At 38.8% G+C, this 21,002-nt stretch overlaps 1 protein-coding gene across 1 annotated transcript in view; it reads left to right on the forward strand.

The window, feature by feature from the left end:
- Nucleotides 1–4,267, forward strand: part of foxo1a (forkhead box O1 a) — a 33,787-nt gene extending 29,520 nt beyond the window's left edge. Inside the window, exons 2-4 of the mRNA XM_053507335.1 lie at nucleotides 662–853; nucleotides 1,195–2,396; nucleotides 2,525–4,267. Coding sequence (XP_053363310.1) covers nucleotides 662–853; nucleotides 1,195–2,394 — 1,392 coding nt within the window. The 3' untranslated portion in view covers nucleotides 2,395–2,396; nucleotides 2,525–4,267. The remainder of the gene's footprint in view (nucleotides 1–661; nucleotides 854–1,194; nucleotides 2,397–2,524) is intronic.
- Nucleotides 4,268–21,002: the final 16,735 nt, after the last annotated feature.

The following is a 21,002-nucleotide window of genomic DNA, read 5'->3' on the forward strand; positions in this document are numbered from 1 at the left end:
CAAGCTTCTGCAGGCGGTGTTGTGGTCTGGGGTTGCCTCAGCTGGTCGGGTCTAGACTCAGCAACATTATTCAGCAATAAGATGAAGTCAGCTGATGACCTGAATCTACCGAATGACCAGGTTATCATATCTATGGAGTTTTTCTTCCCTTATGGCGCAGGCATATTTCAGGACGCAAATAGTGAAAGAGTGGTTCTGGGAGCATTAAGGAATTGTTTTCACATATGAACTGGTCACCACATTGTGTGCTGTAATCAAAGCTAAATGTGCTTGAATGAAATGTGTGCCTTCTTTGTTGCTGTTATACCTTCATTCACAACTCAGATCGTCTTAATGGTGTTTACATCAGGTTACACTGTAAGATACTGTAGTATGTTTAATTATTTTCACTTTGTGTAAGTAAAATTATTTGTTTAGACTACATTAAAGGCTAAGTGATCCACTCCTCTCCTTTGTGAAGATTGGTGGACAGACAAAAAGACTTTTCAGTGGAAATGTAGGCCACATATGAAAGAGAAAGGTCAAAAGCAGGTGATGAATAAAAACAGCTGCTGTGAGGATTTGCACTATGGTGATATACAATCAGAGCAGAATTTACTGGAAGAAGGGCAACGATGGTCATAACAGTCTCTCTCTTTCTTTTTCTCTCTCTCCTTCTCAGAACTCAATCCGGCACAACCTGTCTCTGCACAGTCGCTTTGTGCGAGTGCAGAATGAGGGGACAGGGAAAAGTTCATGGTGGATGCTCAACCCAGAGGGTGGTAAGAACGGCAAGTCACCTCGCCGCCGTGCCGCGTCCATGGACAACACTGGCAAGTTTGCCAAGAGTAGAGGGCGAGCTGCCAAGAAAAAGGTATGCTGCCAAAAATTGTCCTCGCCCACCTTCTCACATCTCAGACAGCATTAATTCATGCCCTAAATTCTGTGAGATCATGTTCCAGTATTGCTTAAACCATGAATGCCTTCACACATTTTAACTTTACACTGAGGAGTATCTCTGATCTGGTCACCAACTGAAGTAATGTTTTTAAAAAGAACTGGTTTTTGCACACCTAATCCAAAGAATCCTGAAGTATGCAAAGGAGTTTTCAGTGTGTATGTCCAGGAATTGTTTTTACTACGCGAACACACATTAAATTTCTTTTTTTGTATACTTGCTAGTATTAATGGATTTAATGCTCTTATTTCATGCAGCTGGCCCTTCAGGGTGGTCCTGATGCTGGTGCTGAAAGCCCGAGCTCCCAGTATAGCAAGTGGCCCGGCAGCCCCAACTCACACAGCAATGATGACTTGGACCCCTGGACAACGTTCCGTCCTCGCACCAGCTCCAATGCCAGCACGGTCAGCGGCCGTCTTTCACCCTTCATGCCTGAGCAGGATGACTTGGCTGACTCCGACATGCACATGGTATACTCGGGCCCTGGCTCAACTGCCAAAATGACCTCAACCCTCCCGAGCCTTTCTGAGATGACCAGCTCCTTGGGCCATGGTAGCACAGAGAACGTGATGGAGAACCTTCTGGACAATCTCAACCTGCTTTCGCCAAATAACCCAGGATCAGCTGGAGGGCCCGGTTCAAGCTCAAACCATTCATCCCCCTCCTCTCTTTTACAAAGCAGCCCTGGATATGCACCCTACAGCAACCAGCAACCCCAACAAGACTACCACAAGTGCCTGTATGGCCAGGCCAGCATGGGAAACCTGTCCTCTATGTCCATGCAGACTCTAGAAAGCAAACCCTCATTTCCAGCTTCTTCTGGACCTATGCCACAGTTTAACTGCACAGCAGGGCTGCTTAAGGAGCTTCTGACTTCTGATTCAGATCCACATACAGACCTGATTCCTTCTGTAGACACCGTGGTCTCCCAGTCAGCTGGCAGAGGACGCATGCCTCATTACCCTGGTAGTGGGCGAGCTGAACTAATTGCGGGTGGAGCCTCCCATGGCCATGTTCTGTCTCACTCTCACAGCATACATGGCCAGGCACAACCTACCTCTGTGTCTCTGAATGGGCGTCAAATTCATCCTTTGAGCAACATGAGCCACGGGGCACGTATTGGATCTGTGAAGTCAGCTATGCAGATGCAATACGGGGCACCAGGTCACATGGCAGGAGGTAGTGGGGCAGGAGGGGGAGGACTCCCTTTCTGCAACATCAATGGCAATGGCTATGGCCCTGGACCAGGCCTACCCACCCTGCAGCACATGGAAAAGCTGCCCAGCGATTTAGATGGCATGCCTGTGGAGCGCTTTGAGTGTGACATGGAGTCCATCCTTCATGACACACTGATGGACGGAGACACGCTGGACTTTAATTTTGACTCCATGGCGAGCCAGCCAGGATTCCCACAACATGGGGTCAAGACCACTACTCACAGCTGGGTGTCTGGGTAAAGGTACATAAACCTATACACGTTACTCTTTAACGATTACCACTGAAAAAAAATCAAATTGCCAACTACATTTTCAGTTCTTTGTTTGGTTTTTACGGTCATTGCATTAATTACTTTTCTTTTTCTTTCAGGTGGAACCTCTCTGCCCCTCAGACTGGAATGTAATAGCCCAAAGAGGCAATTCTCACCCATTCAAGCTGTGCTCTCTTCTCTTGCTTGTCATCACGAACATTCTCCTGCTTTAGCCCTGCTCAGCCATGGCTGTGATGTGACTGCACATTGCCAAGGACATTAATTCAGTAGGGAGCTGAAGGAGGAGGTTCCTGCTCCAGCATTGCAATGCGCCTTCAAACCAAGTGCCAAACCAGGTGCCTGTGCTCATTAGCCAAATAAAATGTGCTTTATTTTGCTGCCTTCTTCTCACTTTTGAGAACCAGTGGTCAAATCAGGGCATATACAGTATGGTCTGGTCCACAACTAAGACTGACATATTAACTGCAGTACTCTAACAGTTATGCAACTAAAGATCATTGTGGTTATCAGAACAATCAAATTCTCAACTTAATTCACACTGTGACCGAGTGACATACTAAATTAAAGCACCTGTTCTTAAAATCCATGCCTTTTGTCTTTACCAGCCCTTTAAATTGGCCATTGCATGGTGATGTGTACCTTTTCTCTACCTGTCTAGCATGCTGTTAGAGTCCAACCTGCTGCCTTTTGCTTTCTAATGTCTACATGCAGTGCTTAATGCTACAGATAGCTCAAAGCTAACTTTATTGGGAAAAAGAACTGGATCCTGAAGATGAGTGTACAGTTTTTATGTTTTGTTTTGTTTTCCTGGAAGAGGTCCTTTTCTTAGCAGGACCTGGAAGAAGTTTAAGAAAAACTCTCTGTCTACTTGGACTATGTTACATGAATTATCACAACACTTTCTGTTTTTTTCCTTCATACTTCATTTTTTTTAATAAGTGTATTGCAATTATGTCATGTACAGTGCGTTTACATGGAGAATTCCTCAATCAGGGCAGCAGATTTGACCTGTTTTGTAAATTGTGAGAAACTGGATCTGACACTTGACATTTCAGTCGGCTCGTTCTCACTCACGACTATGTACACCTTTCCACATTTCCTGTAAATATATGGTAAATATATATGCCAGAAGTATGTAGTAGATAGGTTTGAGATTTTGATTTGAAATTATGTTGTTGTTTTTGTGTATGATTGATTGGCTTTAGCTGATGTTAGATTAAGCTTGTATAATGCATTTCAACAGTGTTTTGGGGTCCTTAAAGGACAGGTCCACCCATTTTGCAAAGTTTCTTTAGGTGTTTATATCATGTAAGGTTTCTTATAGGGTCAATATGTAGTATTTGATAGCAGTGGGATCTCTATTAATCAGTTGTATAAGTGAAATATACTGCCATTTTCAGATACTATGATTTAATAGTATACCAGTGTCCAGGCTTTACTCTGCAAATTCCTATTAGGTAACATAGCTTGGTAGAAATTTTGACAAACTGTTGGACATGTCCTTTAACATTTCTCATGAGGTCCCTCATACACGAGTCCTGATGTAGTTAAGAACTACAGCGCAGATGGGTTCTCACGGATCACTATCCGGTCGTTGGGCATGCGGAAAAGCTTCAGACCTCTGCCTTTAAGTGTAGGGAAATATATTTAGTTTATTTATTAGCTTGAAGGAGAAGAGACGTGATTGAGTCACGTCACAGATGATTTATAAGATTCTATTCTCTCTCTCTCTCTCTCTCTCTCTCTCTCTCTCTCTCAAAATTCCGGCTCTGTCAAGTACATGCCAAGATTTTTTCTGATATTTCTATTCACTGAATTGTTAAAAAAGAAAAGAAAGAAAATGCCTTTCTCAAATACTGACAGTTAGACCCATTGCCTGCATTCATTTTTTTTTTTACCTTTTTCCTTTTGAGCTGACTTGTCTCACTATCCTCATACACCCATCATAAAACCCATTAGCCTTTACTGTGTTTTGTTCAGTCTGGCTACCATGCTATTCACTTTGTACACTGTACAAAACTCTTTTAGAATCAATGGTAGTTGGGCAGTTTCTGAGAAAATGGAGATGCCTTGCCTTTGAAAAATCAATATCTTATTAACTTACATACAGTACAGTAGTTGCTGGTCTTTTAATATAGTTAGACTTATGTCATTTTGTTCCCTTTTTTTTTGTATTTTTGAGTTTCACTATTTGCTGGATTAAAAAAATATATATATATATTATTATTTTATACATTTTTTATTTTTATTTTTTTTGAGGTTACCTAAGACACTAATTGTATTGATGTAGAATAATAATCCCAAAACCGCGGTGCCAGAGTGTAAATCCGAACGTTCAGGAGCATTTGGAGACTTACTTACAACTGCATCTTTGATCTAGGGGATCAAAGGTAACATTGTACTTTCTGCCTAATTAAAATTTAAATATCCAAAAGTTAAATAAATTGATAATGGGTTAACTGTTAAAGAAAAAAACAGGTTTGTATTATAACATAATTGGGGGAGTTTTTTTTTTTCTCTGCATATGGAATAAAATGATTTACACGACATGTAGTGTAAAATGCGCTTAATCTGCATTCCCAGTGTTGATCATTTAAGACCACCTGCCTGTTCCTCCCATTTTTTCAGCCTATATGCACCTTGAACTTGCACCAAGTTTCAATATAAAAAAAAAAAAATCATGGCATGAATAACTTTCTATATTTTTCATGCATGTAAACCTAAGGCATGGCCAGTATCCAAATATTGGATTTAATTGTTCAAAGACTGGCTTTCCAGTAGCAATAAGGGGGTAAAATAATAATAATCAGAAATAATAATTCCGATCAGCCAAAACTTCAAATCCGTTAACATTAAAACCCACCTAGGTTGTAGTTCCCCTTGTGCATGGCTCCACGGGGCTTCTTGTTGCGTGCAGTGATTTACTGAGACGTTAGATGAAGATCCTTCGGGTGCTGTGTGTTGCAGGGTGGGGCCTCTGTGAATCAGACTTGTTTGTCCGGTAATTTTGTCTCAGTATCACATCTGAAACGATATCCTAGTATGTCATCTTACTAGGATCAGCGTTAAGAGAAATTCTATAAATTATTTATTATTATTTAAACAGAAAGACCACATGAAATAAGACCTACATTACAAACATAATAAAATTATATAAGAGCTCATACAGTGATTTCCTACTACAGCGAAGTCCTGTAGTTCCAGTGGTACACAGATCTCTCTCGCGCGCTCTCTCTCTAGGTGTGTGCGTGTGTGTCCGTTTATATATATAAATTTTTTTTTTATATATATATATATTTATATATATATATATATATATATATATATATATATATATATAATATACACACACACATACATATTTCACTTTTTTTTTTTGTCTTTTCGAAGTACCAGAAGACAATAATTAAAAAGACAAGGCCGCATCAGATACAAGCTTAATCTGAACCACGGTAAATAAACAGTGTTTTGTTGAAATGTAAAGCAGTACATCGCTGTAAGACTTGAATCTGTCCTGCGGGCTAAACTCTGACTTTTTTTGTCTATATTGTAAAGTGATATGTTAAAGTGACTTCTCCTTAAATGTCAAACAGCTGATGTGTCACAGAAATATGATTTTAAAAAATGGCATTGATTTCTTTACATGAGGTTTGTGTGGGACACACAGGCAGCAGCTAAAGGTCTGCTACATATATATTCATTAATCTATGAGTTATACTATTGTGCAGGCCACTCATCTTAAAGAGGACTATAACAGAGAAATATCTACTAATAACTAATATTATTGGATAAAGCATAAAACCATATTTTAGATATGGCCAAGCTGACTTGTATTGTATATGCTTTGTTAATTTAGCAAATGCTTACACCTATGCATTCTTGTACTTCATTTATTACTTTTGTTACCTTTGGTTTGTTTTTACTGATGACAATATATAACATGTACTATGGGCTTGTGGAGAAATGATGATGTTATGGGGAAAAAAATGAAGTATTTAGACAGTAGATTTACATGTAAAGTTTTTTTTTTGTAAACTGACTCTGTTATTCTTGTATTTTACAGCAGTTTTTAAATTAAATATAGAAATAATAGAAAAAAAATAGAAAGTTGTTAAACTATAAGTAAATTTGATAAAGACGAATTAGTAATTTGTGTATTCAGATTGAGGTTTGGACCAATTTTTATAGAAGATAATCTTTAAATTACAATGTTGCACTTTCATAAAGAAACAAAGCAGTGAAGATGTGACCTATTTTGAAACAAACTGTTACATTTCTTAACTTATGTACAGAAATTCACAATAAAATTCTATATCTCAATGTGCAATCGATGTATGTATAAATGATAAATCTATATACGAGAGAAATTGATATTGTTTGGAGACCATTATGCTGACATTGCATTACTGATACACGTCTTTCTTACTGTGAGATTGTTGGCAGTAAGTGACTGTCTTTTAGCCTAACAGTTTGTACAGTGTGAAGCTCTTTAAATTTCTTTTTCCTTATGTGCTTGTATTCCAATACAACAACCAGAATATGTTGCTGCTGTATGAAGCCATATATGTATATAAATGATCTTAAACCAAGAAAAATCTAGTGTGTGTCTTGTGTTTTAATTAAATTAACATAATTGATGTGGTAATAGGTGGACATTTTAAACGTAACTTTTTGAGTCGCCTCTATTTTAAGTGCCACTGTTGTGAATAATAGTTGCTCTGTTAGGAGCAGCCTGGGGTTATCTGAGATCATGGATTTTTCTCTCTGTACACAGTGAGCTTAAAGCAGAGTCTAAGAATCCTTTCTTCGGTTCTAAAATGCTGACTAGATGGAGGACTTTTAATATTGTGGAAGCCATCTCTCTATAGAACAAAACTAAATATTTAATAATGGAGCGTAATACTACGCCAGATTTATTAGTACTTTATTAATTTAATATACTTTTACATAAAAAAACTTCACATTGTGTTAATCAGTTGTAAATATTCAAGACCATCTAATAGTAGCTTTAACCTAAAAAATATTGCATTTAGACTATTTCTAAGGGGTTAAGCTGACATGTTTGTGATCCTACTTGTACAAGCTATGTACGGAAAAAAAAATCAGTTCAAAATTCAAGGAAGTGATGCAAGTCATTTTACTAGAAGTGTGTATGCATGAAGAACCCAGTAACCTCTGCACAGACTTCATGTCCTTTTGAACCACGCTCTGGCTCTCTGCTGATGTGGAGATACGATCAGCTGTGGACATCAAAGCCAGACAGCAGTGGGCAGAGCAGTCATGAGAAAAGCTAAGGGATTTCTAAGCCCCCACTTTGATAGTATTGAAAGCCAGCAGGAAGAAAATATGTGCAGATCTGGCACTTCTTGCTCCTCTTTCCTCCAAGTCTGGCTATCGAGTTTCTCCTAGGACTATAGATTCCAGCTGGGGCCTTGTAGTTGAAACAATACCAAGCTGGAGCCAGGCTGCCTCACAAACGTAAAGCCAGGATTTCTTGGCCCGCTGGCTGTGGCTATGAAATAACTCTATATCCCTGTAAGAGTCTTTAAACGAAGGTGAAAATGCCTTGAAATGGCTCAAACCCCAAAGCGGTTCAGCTGAGGTCTCGGCTGCAGCTGGGATAAGGACAGGTGGAAATGCTGAACACTGACTGAGAGCTGGCATTCGTTTCTCATCCTCATAATTCCTCGGAGTTTAAGGTTGTTATTTTTTTATTTTTTTGTCTAGTGGTGTGGTCCAATGTTCTCTTTAAACAGTGTGTGTTGATAGAGGGGAGAGTGCAGGGAGGAGGAAAGCAGGGCAGGAGGGAGGGAGGGAGGGAGGGAGGTGACAGCTCCCCCCTGGAGGCTGCTTATGAGCAGACTCCTGAGGAATTCGCTCCTCTGTGTGTGTGTGTGTGTGTGGACAGAAGCCAAAAGCATATGCCACCTTCGCAGTCTCCCAGCAGAAAGGCAAGGATGGTGGGTAAAGGTTACATCCGGATATATGGTGACTTTTTTTCTGTTACTTTTTTATATTTAATATTATTAACCCCCCCCCCCCCCCCCCACACACACACACACACACTTCTTCCTTCTTTCACATTTTCTTCCTGAAATAAAAAAATCTTCAATCGATCAGTTTCATGTCTTTGTTATAACATTATATAAAACTAACAATATACATTTTACCTGCATGTTTTTTAGCCACGGAAACTGAGATACCCGTACAAATTATTGTATTCCACATTTAATAGTTCTCTCCATCTCTTCAAGGACAAATGTATCTGTCTCCCAGTCCCAGTCCTATGCTGGAGTAAATGAGGCACAATGGGGATGAGAGCAGAGAGTCTAACACCTCATGTCACTTGTGTCTAGGGAAGATGCCTAAAAGGAACACACACACACACACACACACGAAACACTGGAGGGATTTCTTCCATTGCATATACTTTAACAATGCAGGGGATTGGTATAGATCACCCTATCGGAGATCTAGAATCTAGGATATAAAAGGGTATATATAAAAGAAAACAAGTACAAATTAGCATTAAAGTGATCACACATGATCCTTGCGTTTGCACTTTATTCAGCAATACTACTGTATACACAAATGTGCAGCAAACTGCTCATGCGAAAGTTAGAGTAACTTTTGCTCTATACAAAGGAACGACTCAACATAGTTTTAATCACAAGTGATACATTTGTGCCATTGTTGAACTCAACTCTCAAATCATCTGTGAAAATTCCCCTTGTCACCGTTGACGGTCTTAGACCTCATGGTTTACCATCAATGCTGGTTTCCCCTTTTTTTAACTTCTTCTGGGCACATTGTTCTTGTCAATGGTGTCATATCTGCAAATATTCTGTAGCGCAGAGACTATCAACTGCAACAAAGGGGATTTTCAAAAAGGATTCGAGAGGTGGGGTTAACAATGGTGCAAATACATCATTTGTGATGGAGACTATGTAGAGTACTACCATTCCTCTACATAGTCTTCTTCCACAATAGAGGAAGAGTTACTCTACCAATGTGCAATTTGAAAAACCTATTAAAAAAGGTTATGTCCATTTTTTTTTATTACAGCCCTCTTAATTCTTTGATTATTATAAATGGAATTTACATTCCATTCACTCACTCATCAGCAAACTGCTTTAACAGGGTGGTGGGCAGCCTGGAGCCCATACCAGAAGGCAAGGGCTCAACAAGGCAGGGTACACCTTGGACAAGGTGCCAATCCATCGCAGGGCACACACACACACACACACACACACACACACACTCATTTACACACTTTGGGCAATTTGGGAACATCAAGCAGCCTTATCTGCATGTCTTTGGACTGTGAGAAGAAAGCAAAGCACCTGGAGGAAATTCATTAAGCACTGAGAGAACATGCAAACTCCACGTACACAGACCCGAGGCATAAGGCTGATTGAAGTCTGGAGCTCATGGACATTACAAAATGTCTTTACTGCAGCTGTCTTCAGTTGATGCTTGTATGCTTATATGCTTTTCTGCCTTCAGTATTGTCTTTAGTAAATAAAGAGCATAATCAATTGGGTAGTGGTCAGTTGTCTGGCTCAGCCCTGTAAAAACATACACTTTTTCTCATAAAGTGTCTGCAATCTCTCTGATAGGTCTTTTCTACTTAAAGACCTCCTTAACTTGAAGAGTCTATGGAACGTTCCAAAAAAATATACAGGGGTTGGACAATGAAACCAAAACACTGGCCAATTTAGTGTTGGAGGTTTCATGACTAAATTTGACCAGCCTGGTGGCCAATCTTCATTAACTGCACAACCAACCAGTAAGAGTGTCAAGGTTTAACTAGCAGAGTAATAGCATAGTTTTGCTTAAAATATTGCAATGTACACAACATTTTGGGTGACATATCAGAGTTCAAAAGAGGACAAATTGTTGGTGCACGTCTCGCTGGTGCATCACCATGTCTGTTGACCAAGACAGCAAGTCTTTGTGATGTATCAAGAGCCACGGTATTCATGGTAATGTCAGAATACCACTAAGAAGGACGAGCCACATCCAACAGGAGTAACTGTGGACGCAAGATGAAGCTGTCTGAAAGGGGTGTCCGGGTGCTAAAAACATAAAACCACAGCTGCCCAACTCACTGCAGTATCAAATGTGCACCTCAACTCTTCTTTTTCCAAACCTTTGGTCCCTTCAGTTGTGGTGATGTACAGAGGCAAAAAATTTGATTACTGTCCAAATACTTATGGAACTGACTGTGTTCCGTACCAACAAAAGCAATAACATGAATGGTAGAATTCTGCCATCAACAGGCTTAGTTAATCACAATATCCAAAATGATTACCCAATATCCACCCAAACTGTTCATCAGGAGCTCCACAAGGTCAATGTACATGGCCGGGCTGCAATATCCAAACCTTTGGTCCCTCATGACAATGCCAAACGTTGGTTTCAATGGTGCCAGCAGCGAAACTCTTGGGCTGTGGACAATGTGAAACATGTATTGTTCTCTGACCTTCACTGTCTTTGCTACATCGGGGAGAGTTACGGTGTGAAGAAGCCCCAACAAAGACTGTTGCATGGGGGTGGATCAGTGATGGTTTGGGCTGCAATAACATGGCATTCCCCAGGCCCAAAACTTGTGCTAGATGGGCTCGTCACTGCCAAAGACTACCGAACCATTATGGAGGACCATGTGCACCCAATGGTTCAAACATTGTATCCTGAAGGCGGTGCCGTGTATCAGGATGATAATGCACCAATACACACAGCAAGACTGGGGACAGAGTGGTTTGATGAACATGAAAGTGAAGTTGAACATCTCCCATGGCCTGCACAGTCACCAAATGTAAATATTAATGAGCCACTTTCGGGTGTTTTGGAGGAGCGAGTCAGGAAACATTTTCCACCAGCATCACATAGTGACCTGGCCACTATTCTGCAAGAAGTATGGCTCAAAATCCCTCTGGCCACTGTGCAGGACTTGTCATTCCAAAGACGAATTGATACTATATTGGCTGCAAAAGGAGGCCCTACACCATACTAATGAATTATTGTGGTCTAAAACCAGGCGTTTCAGGTTTATTGTCCAACCCCTGTAGATTCAACACTTAAAATCAATGCCATACCTTTTATCTCCTTAAGTAAGAAACAGGCCACAACTGGCCATTAAACTTTGTCCTTCAGTTCTGCAATTACTTGTAGCCTGTAAAAAGAAGAGAATATGTACAAAAATGTGGCTGGAATTCCTAAATGAATAATTACACAATTGTGTTAAACCTCTTGAGGCTGAAAGTCTATATACTTTAATCACATCTCCTAATCTTCAGTTGTGGTGATGTACAAAGGCAAAAAAATTGATTACTGTCCAAATACTTATGGAACTGACTGTGTTCCGTACCAACAAAAGCAATAACATGAATGGTAGAATTCTGCCATCAACAGGCTTAGTTAATCACAATATCCAAAATGATAGACATTAATTCAATTGTTATTCTCATTATTAAATTAGGGTTTAAACACAGTACTTTGTGTTTTTCTTTGTACAGTATTTGTATTTACCAAAGAGATAAAACATGATACAGCATGCTGTCATAGGAAAACACACATGTGAAGCAAAGCAGAGTTACCCTGCACACTTTGAAATTGATAACTTTCCAATACTTGCACTTCCTGAAGTGTATTTATTTTATCATTAAAGAGGACACTTTATACATTTTACCTGTTTATGTAATATTGTGGAACATCCAACAAATGGAAATTTTGTTCTGGTTATCACGCTGTTATAAAAAGACATTGTCCCTTTTTCTCATAATATGATAGATGTATAAAGTCGCTCTGGATAAGGGCGTCTGCCAAATGCTTAGATGTAGATGTCATAAAGTTAATAAGGCAAAAGTTATAAACTATGAAATTGCAAAGCTCTCTGAGTTGGGAAATAGAGCTACCTGACCGCTGCAATATGCTGACACTAGAGACTTCTTCTAAAAAGTGTCAAATAAACGCCCTCACTGAAAACCTTACTGTATCAGCAACAACCCACATGTTACTAGAGAAATGATAACATATTAAAAATTTCAAGATCATCCTAATTAGTAGAGAAGTGTTGTGAAGTAAACACTAACATTCACTGATTATTTTGGTGACGCCATCCTTCCAGGAAACTTTTTTTTTTTTTTTTTTTTTAGATCAGTGAGAAACCTAAATAGGTATATAATGCCCTAAATTTATTCAACATGACTTTGATTTCTCATTGGCTTAGGTGATAATCTTTGACAGGTTGTGGTGTGGTGGTGGGAATCGCTAAAGCTCCACACAAAGTGAACATTACCAGTGTAACCATAACATAAACCCGTATGGAGCTGGGGTGGGGTGGATTGAGATGGGGGTTAATGGGGGTGGTTAGAGCAAAAAAAAAAAAACCTCTGTAGAAGGAAAAGCTGATGAGGTTCAATTATTGGAGGAGAGATGGCACAGCGTCTCATGCTGGCAATGTGATAATTGTCCTCAGTTGACTTTTCTGTGGAGTTGAGCGAAGAGAAGCAGAGCTGAAGGAAGCTTTGTGCAATATGAATACTATCAAGCTAAAGGTAAGCCAGATCACCAATCAACACTGGAAATTACTTTAAAAACAAGTAAGTTGTCTACGATATATATATAAGGAAGCAAAATAAGAAAAGTTAATGTGAAAAACATAAGTATCACTCAGAGCTACACATTAAATAAGCAAGTTAGTTAATATAAGTATGTAGGTTTATACAGCATGTAGATAGTTACAGCATGTAGATAGTTCATTCAAAAATCACACATTAAAGAACAAACTGATTTGTAACATTGCCCCAGTATGAACATAAAGCACTAGCACAGCACAAAAGATTTGTGGCCTCATTGCTCCCCACAAATGGGTTTCATTAACGTAGCCTTATGTCATTCTGCTTAGCATTAAGTATGCCAGAAATAAAGGCTTTGTGGGGAAAAAAAAGGCCATCTCTCTTTTTTCACAGCAAATAAAATCAGACACAGCATTAAAGCACTCTGTAGGAGAAAGTCCACCACATACACAGTACAGTACCTTCTTGTTATCAAATCATTAAAAAAGCGCCATTTTAAACGCCTTTGTTTACTCCACTGATGTGCCATCTACTGTATGTACCCATGGTGCCTCCTGTTGCCATGTCCATGTGAGCCATCTACCCAGATAAGCAATGCACACACCTGGCTCTCTACATGATTCAAAAGAAAATGTGATTCAGACCAGGCCACCTTCTTCTACAGTATCACTTCATTTATACAATTGGACCTTTTAAGTTGTGTATAACTGGACATACGCATACTTTTTATTTCATTTGAATATTTCAGAAAGGCTTAAGGTTGCTTTTTTGACCTTTATTAAAGTGTTTCATCGTGGCCTCACACCTCCAGGTCCAAAAGTTCGATTCCTGACTCGGTTTTGAGTCCGTGGAGTTCTCACTATGCAGAGGAATCTAATTGGCTTTTCTAAATTTCCGGTGGTGTGCGAGTGTACTTGTCTGCCCTGCGACAAACTGGCCCCCTGTCCAAGATGTACCCTGCCTAATGCCCAGAGTTTCCTTAAGATAGGCTCAACGCGTAGGTACAGGATAAGCGGTATGTGTTTTTTATTATGCTAAATTGGTAAAAAAACAACAAAAAAAACACTTCAGTTAAAACATGCAGCCAAACATGCAAGTAATACTTTTTTTATCGTATAATTGTAGAACTTATCCCCAGTTCATTTGTGTCAGTTTCCCTGCAAGATAAATATGAAATGCCGGACACTTCACACTTGACTATTTATCTATTAACATGGGGTGGAATTGAAGACAGATTATGTTCACACATTTTTTTTGAAGAAGAAGTATTGCTTTGTGAAGCAATACTTTTGCTTTGAGCAGACATTGGTCAGAATTTGTTCTTTCAATGATCTTTACATTTCATACACTGGAGCACCAGAAACCAGTCTTAGAAACAGTTCTGTCTGTCTGTCCGTCCAGCTGATTTTTTTTTTTTTTGTCACAGCATCACGCAAAACTGGCTGAACAGAATTAAATGTTTATTCCTATGGTATTTGCCTGAAATTAAATTTGCACCATGAATTAAAAATGTTGAATAGAAGTGACATTATGAGCAGCATAATTGTGGCATTACGTCACAGCAGCAAGCTCTTTTTTTCTTTTTTTTACTCATTCAGCGCTTTTTCCCTCGAGGTGGGCATGGTTATCAACAGATCCAATCAACACAATAGTTTACTGTGTATACAGGAAGACACAGAAATGACCATAATGCACATAGAAGCTGGCACAATCTTCAATACATAGACACTAGATGGCTAGACTAGATAGACTCATGGCTCACTCAAAGCATACTCTGAAAATGGTGCGTACACTATGAGAACTGATCCTTGCACCATAAATTCAATTAAAATTTTTAGTAGAAGGGAGGTTATGACCATTTATGTGTCACATTAAGTGCTCTTTTTTTTCTTCTTCTTTTTTTTTACTCATTCAGGATTAAAAAACTTTGATAGTTTACCATGTATACACACACTATGGGAAAGAATAGCAATGCACCTACAAGCCTGCACAGTCTATATAATAATAAAAGGAAAGTGTTGTCTGTACATTGCTCAGAACTTGCTCTTTAAATGATATCTTTACGTTTCATACATGGGAGAAACTGAAATCAGTCTCAGAAAGGAAGGTGGACATGTATGTGGGCTTCAGCCTGATAATAATATCACTGATTACATTTAAGCTGATCAGCTTATTTTTAGCTTTAACCTTTTAACTATTTCTACTAACTCTTTATCTGTCAACGACACACACACACACACACACACACACACTTGTGGGGGAAAAAAAGGTGTGAACATAATCATCGGCCAAATGAAGACCGTAATGAATACGGTTTGAACAGATGGATGGATACTGCTAAAACAGCTAAAAGATGATGAATGTGTATTTATCCCCCACAAACTGTGAAGTGGTTCAAAAGGCAGGAATTTCTGTGAGGATCACAGTTGGAGGATTCACAGATGTGGCTTTGTATCTGAGGGTCACCAAGTTTCCAAAACTACAATAAAGCTTTTTGAAAGGCTTGCCAATGAAAACCTTTCACTTCCCTCAAACCACATAGGTAGATTCCCGGTGTTTCCGAACAACATTGGAATCTTGATTAAAGCCAGGCTTTATAGACAGATGTGACCAAAATTTAGTTTATCTGGGCTCGTACATTAGTCAATTTTGGTAAAAGTATAGTGGTTCAGGTGGAAAAAGAATTGTGAATGTAAACCAAAGTGCCGACTTGACATAAAACAAACACACAGAGAGCAGTGCTGGGACTTATGGCACTTTGAACTTTTGGGTATCTATTTCCAAGATATTTAGCAGTAGACAAGTCTCAAACAGAGTCGTTGTTCATTTTTTTCCCCAGCAGAACAATAGACTCGAGTTCCTTAAAACGTGCACAAAAATGATACAATGACCACACACACAATCAATCTTTTGCAATGTCTGTCACAGTCCCCTGATTTAAATCAAATTGGAAACATGTGGCCTTCACTGAACGGAGGATCTGGTGACATTTTTGTTCATTTATTCATTCATCTTCAGTAAACGCTTTATTCTGGTCAGGGCTGTGGTGGATCTGGAGCCATTCCTGGGAACACTGGCCACAGGGCAGGAATGCACTAATGTATAAATCACAGGGTATCAGAAACACACTCCGGTTGACACGGAAATGGAAATTTAGGGTTGCTATTTAACCTAGAAAAATGTTTTTAGCAACACCACCCGATACACCACCGTGTCTTTCACAGTGTAATATTTTGGAAGGAGCAAATGTCTCAGGTTTTGTTCTCATACTTTATCGACTAGTAAACAGCTGCTGAAAATGTACTGCTGACCAGAGGTGGCAAGTAATGAAGTACAATGACTTCATTACTGTACTAAAGTAGCCTATGTTTTCTTGTATCTGTACTTTACTTGATTATTTTCCATATGTAATACTTTTTGCTTCTTTTTACTAAATTTAAATAGAGGTTGATTCTCACACAAAAGTATCCCAGCCACTTGTTCTCTAGGCTGCTGATTCTTGTGGTTCCTTTTTCAAGCATCTCTAATGTAGCACTTGACAAAGTAAGATCAGAAGATACCTAACTAGCTAACATACTGAGCAAAAGCGTTTTTTGGTTTGTGTTTCACACCAATAGCAATGGTTTTTTTTTGTTTTGTTTTTTAATATTATTATTTTTATAACAAGCCTGTAATTATGTCTGCATTTTGGTAAACACTTAATTCTATATATTATGCTTGCAGTATGCCCATGTTTAATTGCATAAACTATTAGCAATATAAAAGGTAGCAATTGTGGCAACTAGCGAGCTAAGATGCTAACAATGCAACCTGATGTTCGTACAGCAGCATCAACTTAAATTGTGGGTTTAAAATACTGTTTATCAGTAATTCAGTCAGGTTAAGTATCCAGGAAGGAATCAGTTTATTTGTGAAATACATGTACTTACAGTATGTACCTAAAGCATGGGCTCCCTTTTTTTTTAAATCTTTGCTGCTACTTATAATTATCGTTTACTGCTTTCTGTTTCTCCTCCCACTACCTCAACTCATTACCTTATTACCACAAAGGATGGACAAACATGAAATACGTTTTCACTTTGTTGCTCTTGTTTGCACATTGGCACATGCACTTTATGTTGTCTCTTTTGTATTGGACTTAGATAGTTTTTCTGTTAACTTAAAATATCAATCTGTCTTGTTCCAGCTAGCCAGCTAAATATGTTTCTAAGTTAGCTATTTAGGTTTTTGTTAATTTATGTTGTCAGTCTGTCTTGTCTTAGCTTGTCAGCTAATTAGGTTTCTTGGTTAGCTAGTTAGCTGTTGTCAAATTATGTTGTATGTAGCACCTTGGTCCTGGAGGAACGTTGTTTTGTTTCCCTGTGTACTTAACTGTATATGGTTGAAATGACAATAAGAGCTTGAACTTGAACTTGAACCTTTTGATTCAGGTTCCTTTAAAGGTTTGTTTCTGACATCACTTCAGGGAGGTTCCCTGCCACTATTGTCTTTGTAAGGATTGCTTTGTGACACAGTCTATAGTTAAAAGTATGATACAAGTAAATGTTCATTAAATAAATGAGTTAGGATTGTAAGTTACTAAAAGTGTGACAACTCAAGTCATTAGGTTTACGTTAAGTTTACATGTGACTATTACTGATAGACAACTTTCTGTACTCCTTTTAGCCAGAAAGGTCTTTCCTGCACATTTATGACACCCTCATTCATCAGACACTTGATTTCATTGTGGTTTGCAATTCATGCATGAACATGAACCCAAAATACATCGCCCAGCTAAAAAAAAAAAAAATTCACACACTCACATATTTTGTTGGACCACCTTATGCTTTCACTACGGCGCATATTTGCTGTGGCATTGTTTCAATAAGCTTGTGCAATGCAAAAACATTTGTTTCAGTCCAGAATTGCATTAATTTCTCTCCACAATCTTGTATTGATCAAGGGAGAGTCTGGCCGCTGTGTAAAGTCTTCTCCAGCACATCGCAAAGATTCTCAATGGGGTTAAGGTCTGAACTCTGGGGTGGCCAGTGAATGTGTAAAAATGATGTCTTCTGCTCATTTAAACTATTTTTCCTAAATTATTTGCATAATCCTGGCATATCACCTGGCCATTCAGTGTATTCAGGTCATCACCTCACCTTAATTTTGGGGTATATAACATTGCTGAGCCTAGACCTGACAAACAGAAGAAACCTTAGATCATAACACCGCCCCCACAGGCTTGTACAGTAGAGCAGGGAATAAGCATGATGGATGCATCACTTTACCCACTTCTCTTCTTCCCTTGATGCACCCATTCCTCTGGAACAGGGTAAATCTGGACTCATCAGATCATCGCATGACCTTTTTCCGAACTGCACCATCCATTCTTAGTGCTCTCCAGCAAACTGAAGCCCTTTTTTTTTCAATTAGTCTCATTGATAAGTGGTTTTCTTGGAGCTACACAACTGTTTAGTCCAAATTCCTCGAATTCTGTTCACATTGTGCATACTTTTACTATTTCAACATAGTTCTACTGTTGTTGTTTTTTTTACGATTTGATTTCACAAAACATTTAAGTGATTTTCGACCACATTTCTTCCTCAAAGATGATGGTTCACCACTATCCTTCTCGAATTAGTTGTTAAATTTTAGTAGTTTCAGCAATCTCTTTTACTGTGGTATGATAGTAACATCTTTGCTATGACCACAGGATATGTTTTTGGCTTGTTTAAGAAATTAGAAGTATTGTAACTCATTGCATCAGTTACAATTAAATAACTTGTTGCCATCTGAACTATAGTAACCGCTATAGTAATGATCAAATGGAAGACTCTTAACTATTTACTGTAAATCCAGATGGGGACTATTTGGTCATATGACACAGCAGGAAAATCTGAGCTTAGAGAAAATGGAAACATATAAAAGTTTGTTTAAAGATTATTTTACTAATAAAGGCATTGACACTCTTTCATAATATCCAGGATTACATTACAAAAATGCCACGGTTGTGATTTCCCTAAATTGCCGTGTGCTTGTGGCAGAGCACGTGTAGCGTGATGATGAGGAAGGCCAACACGCCTCGTGCTGAATCATAGCATGTGGTGTTTTGATACTGCCACGGTATCATAGACTTCCTCTTTTACATCGTATGCCGAGAAGATTCCTGGAAAGCATGAATAGTTATTTTTAAAATATAAAACACACAAGATATAAAGTTCTGTATATTATAAAATTCACACACTTTTAATGGGATACGGAGAACCCGAGGAAATGAAGATCTCCTTACGATTAGCATTCCCAAGGAAACGCTTCCTTATGTATGTAAGTAGTTGCTTCAGAAAAAAGGTCATGGAGTTTACAAAGGGGAAGTGAAAGTCTGCTTGTTTTCCAAATTCCAAGTGCTGAACAGATTCAGTATCGTACAGCAACACCACCTAGGTGCAGACTGGAGTAAAGGATTTTGCACAGGATGGCATTAGCTATCTGCGGCTCAGTCGCATAAATGTTTCTGGAGTGAGTGTATGTGCGTGAGTAAGAATAAGACGTTGCATATATTACAACCCAGTCACACACGCACAAACACACTGAACAAGTCTGAACAGTGAACTTAAACACTTTTCAACTTGCATCTCAATGCCTTCTTTTTCTCCACAAAACCCTACTGACTTTAGGACAGTGTTTTAATGCAGGTCTGCATTCAATTATGAAGCCGAAGAGGAAGTATGTTACGCTTGGCTGGCGATGACTGATCAGTCGGCTATGATGATTATATGTGCAGGCGTGGGGGATTGGGCAAACCAAAGCTTACTATCATGGGTGGTGCCATGTCACTCAGCACAAAGCCTGTGACTATGTATCTGTGCTTTCCTCTGTTTCTGACCAGCCAGTTTTCTCAGACACAGAAACATGTTTTTTTCTTTTTCTTCTTCTTCATTTTCTTTTTTTTTTTTGCCAGTCCTGACGTTGTTAGGTTTTAAGGCTGAGCTTCACTGGAAGGCTTCAGTGGAATGTTTAAATCATTAGGAAAGTCAGACAAGTCAGCTCATAAGCATGCTCTTTACACATGCTTGCATGATACAGTAGTTAACAAAGAAGGATCACAAGGAATTCATTCAGAATAAGTATACAATGGCAAAGCGAAAGGTTAGAGCAACACTGAGCAAAGATGTAAAATCTGTAGCCTAACCGGTGTAGTTACTTCTGTTCGGAGATTATTATAACTCATTAGATCATTATAACTCGCATAAACAAGAGATTTATTTTAAAAACTCACATTTACTGGGCCAACTAAATACACTACCCTGCAAATCCTAATCCTAAATAAAAAAGCTACCATAGACCATTTCAAAAGGACACTACGTGATGCCAGTGCATTTCCAGCCGATGACAAAAAATTAATTAAACACTATAATCTATAATCCATGCATCTGTTTTTATTTGACTGGTAGCATGATAAAATAATTTCTTCTATGCACAGAGTTCTGAAGTACAGAAAGACAGGCAGACATGTACTGTATGTGGCTTTCAACCAGCAATAATAATAATATCACCGATTACATGAAAGCCGATCAGATTATTTTTCAAGCTTTAGACCTCTTAAAGCTTTTTTTTTGCTGTTTATTTTAAATAAACATACACTCACCTAAAGGATTATTAGGAACACCATACTAATAGGGTGTTTGACCCCCTTTTGCCTTCAGAACTGCCTTAATTCTACGTGGCATTGATTCAACAAGGTGCTGAAAGCCTTCTTTAGAAATGTTGGCCCATATAAATAGGATAGCATCTTGCAGTTGATGGAGATTTGTGGGATGCACATCCAGGGCACGAAGCTCCCGTTCCACCACATCCCAAAGATGCTCTATTGGGTTGAGATCTGGTGACTGTGGGGGCCATTTTAGTACAGTGAACTCATCGTCATGTTCAAGAAATTAATTTGAAATGATTCGAGCTTTGTGACATCAGAGGATGGGTACATGGTGGTCATAAAGGGATGGACATGGTCAGAAACAAT

The sequence above is a fragment of the Clarias gariepinus genome, chromosome 11, assembly GCF_024256425.1.
Source record: "Clarias gariepinus isolate MV-2021 ecotype Netherlands chromosome 11, CGAR_prim_01v2, whole genome shotgun sequence".
Classification (NCBI taxonomy): Eukaryota; Metazoa; Chordata; class Actinopteri; order Siluriformes; family Clariidae; genus Clarias; species Clarias gariepinus.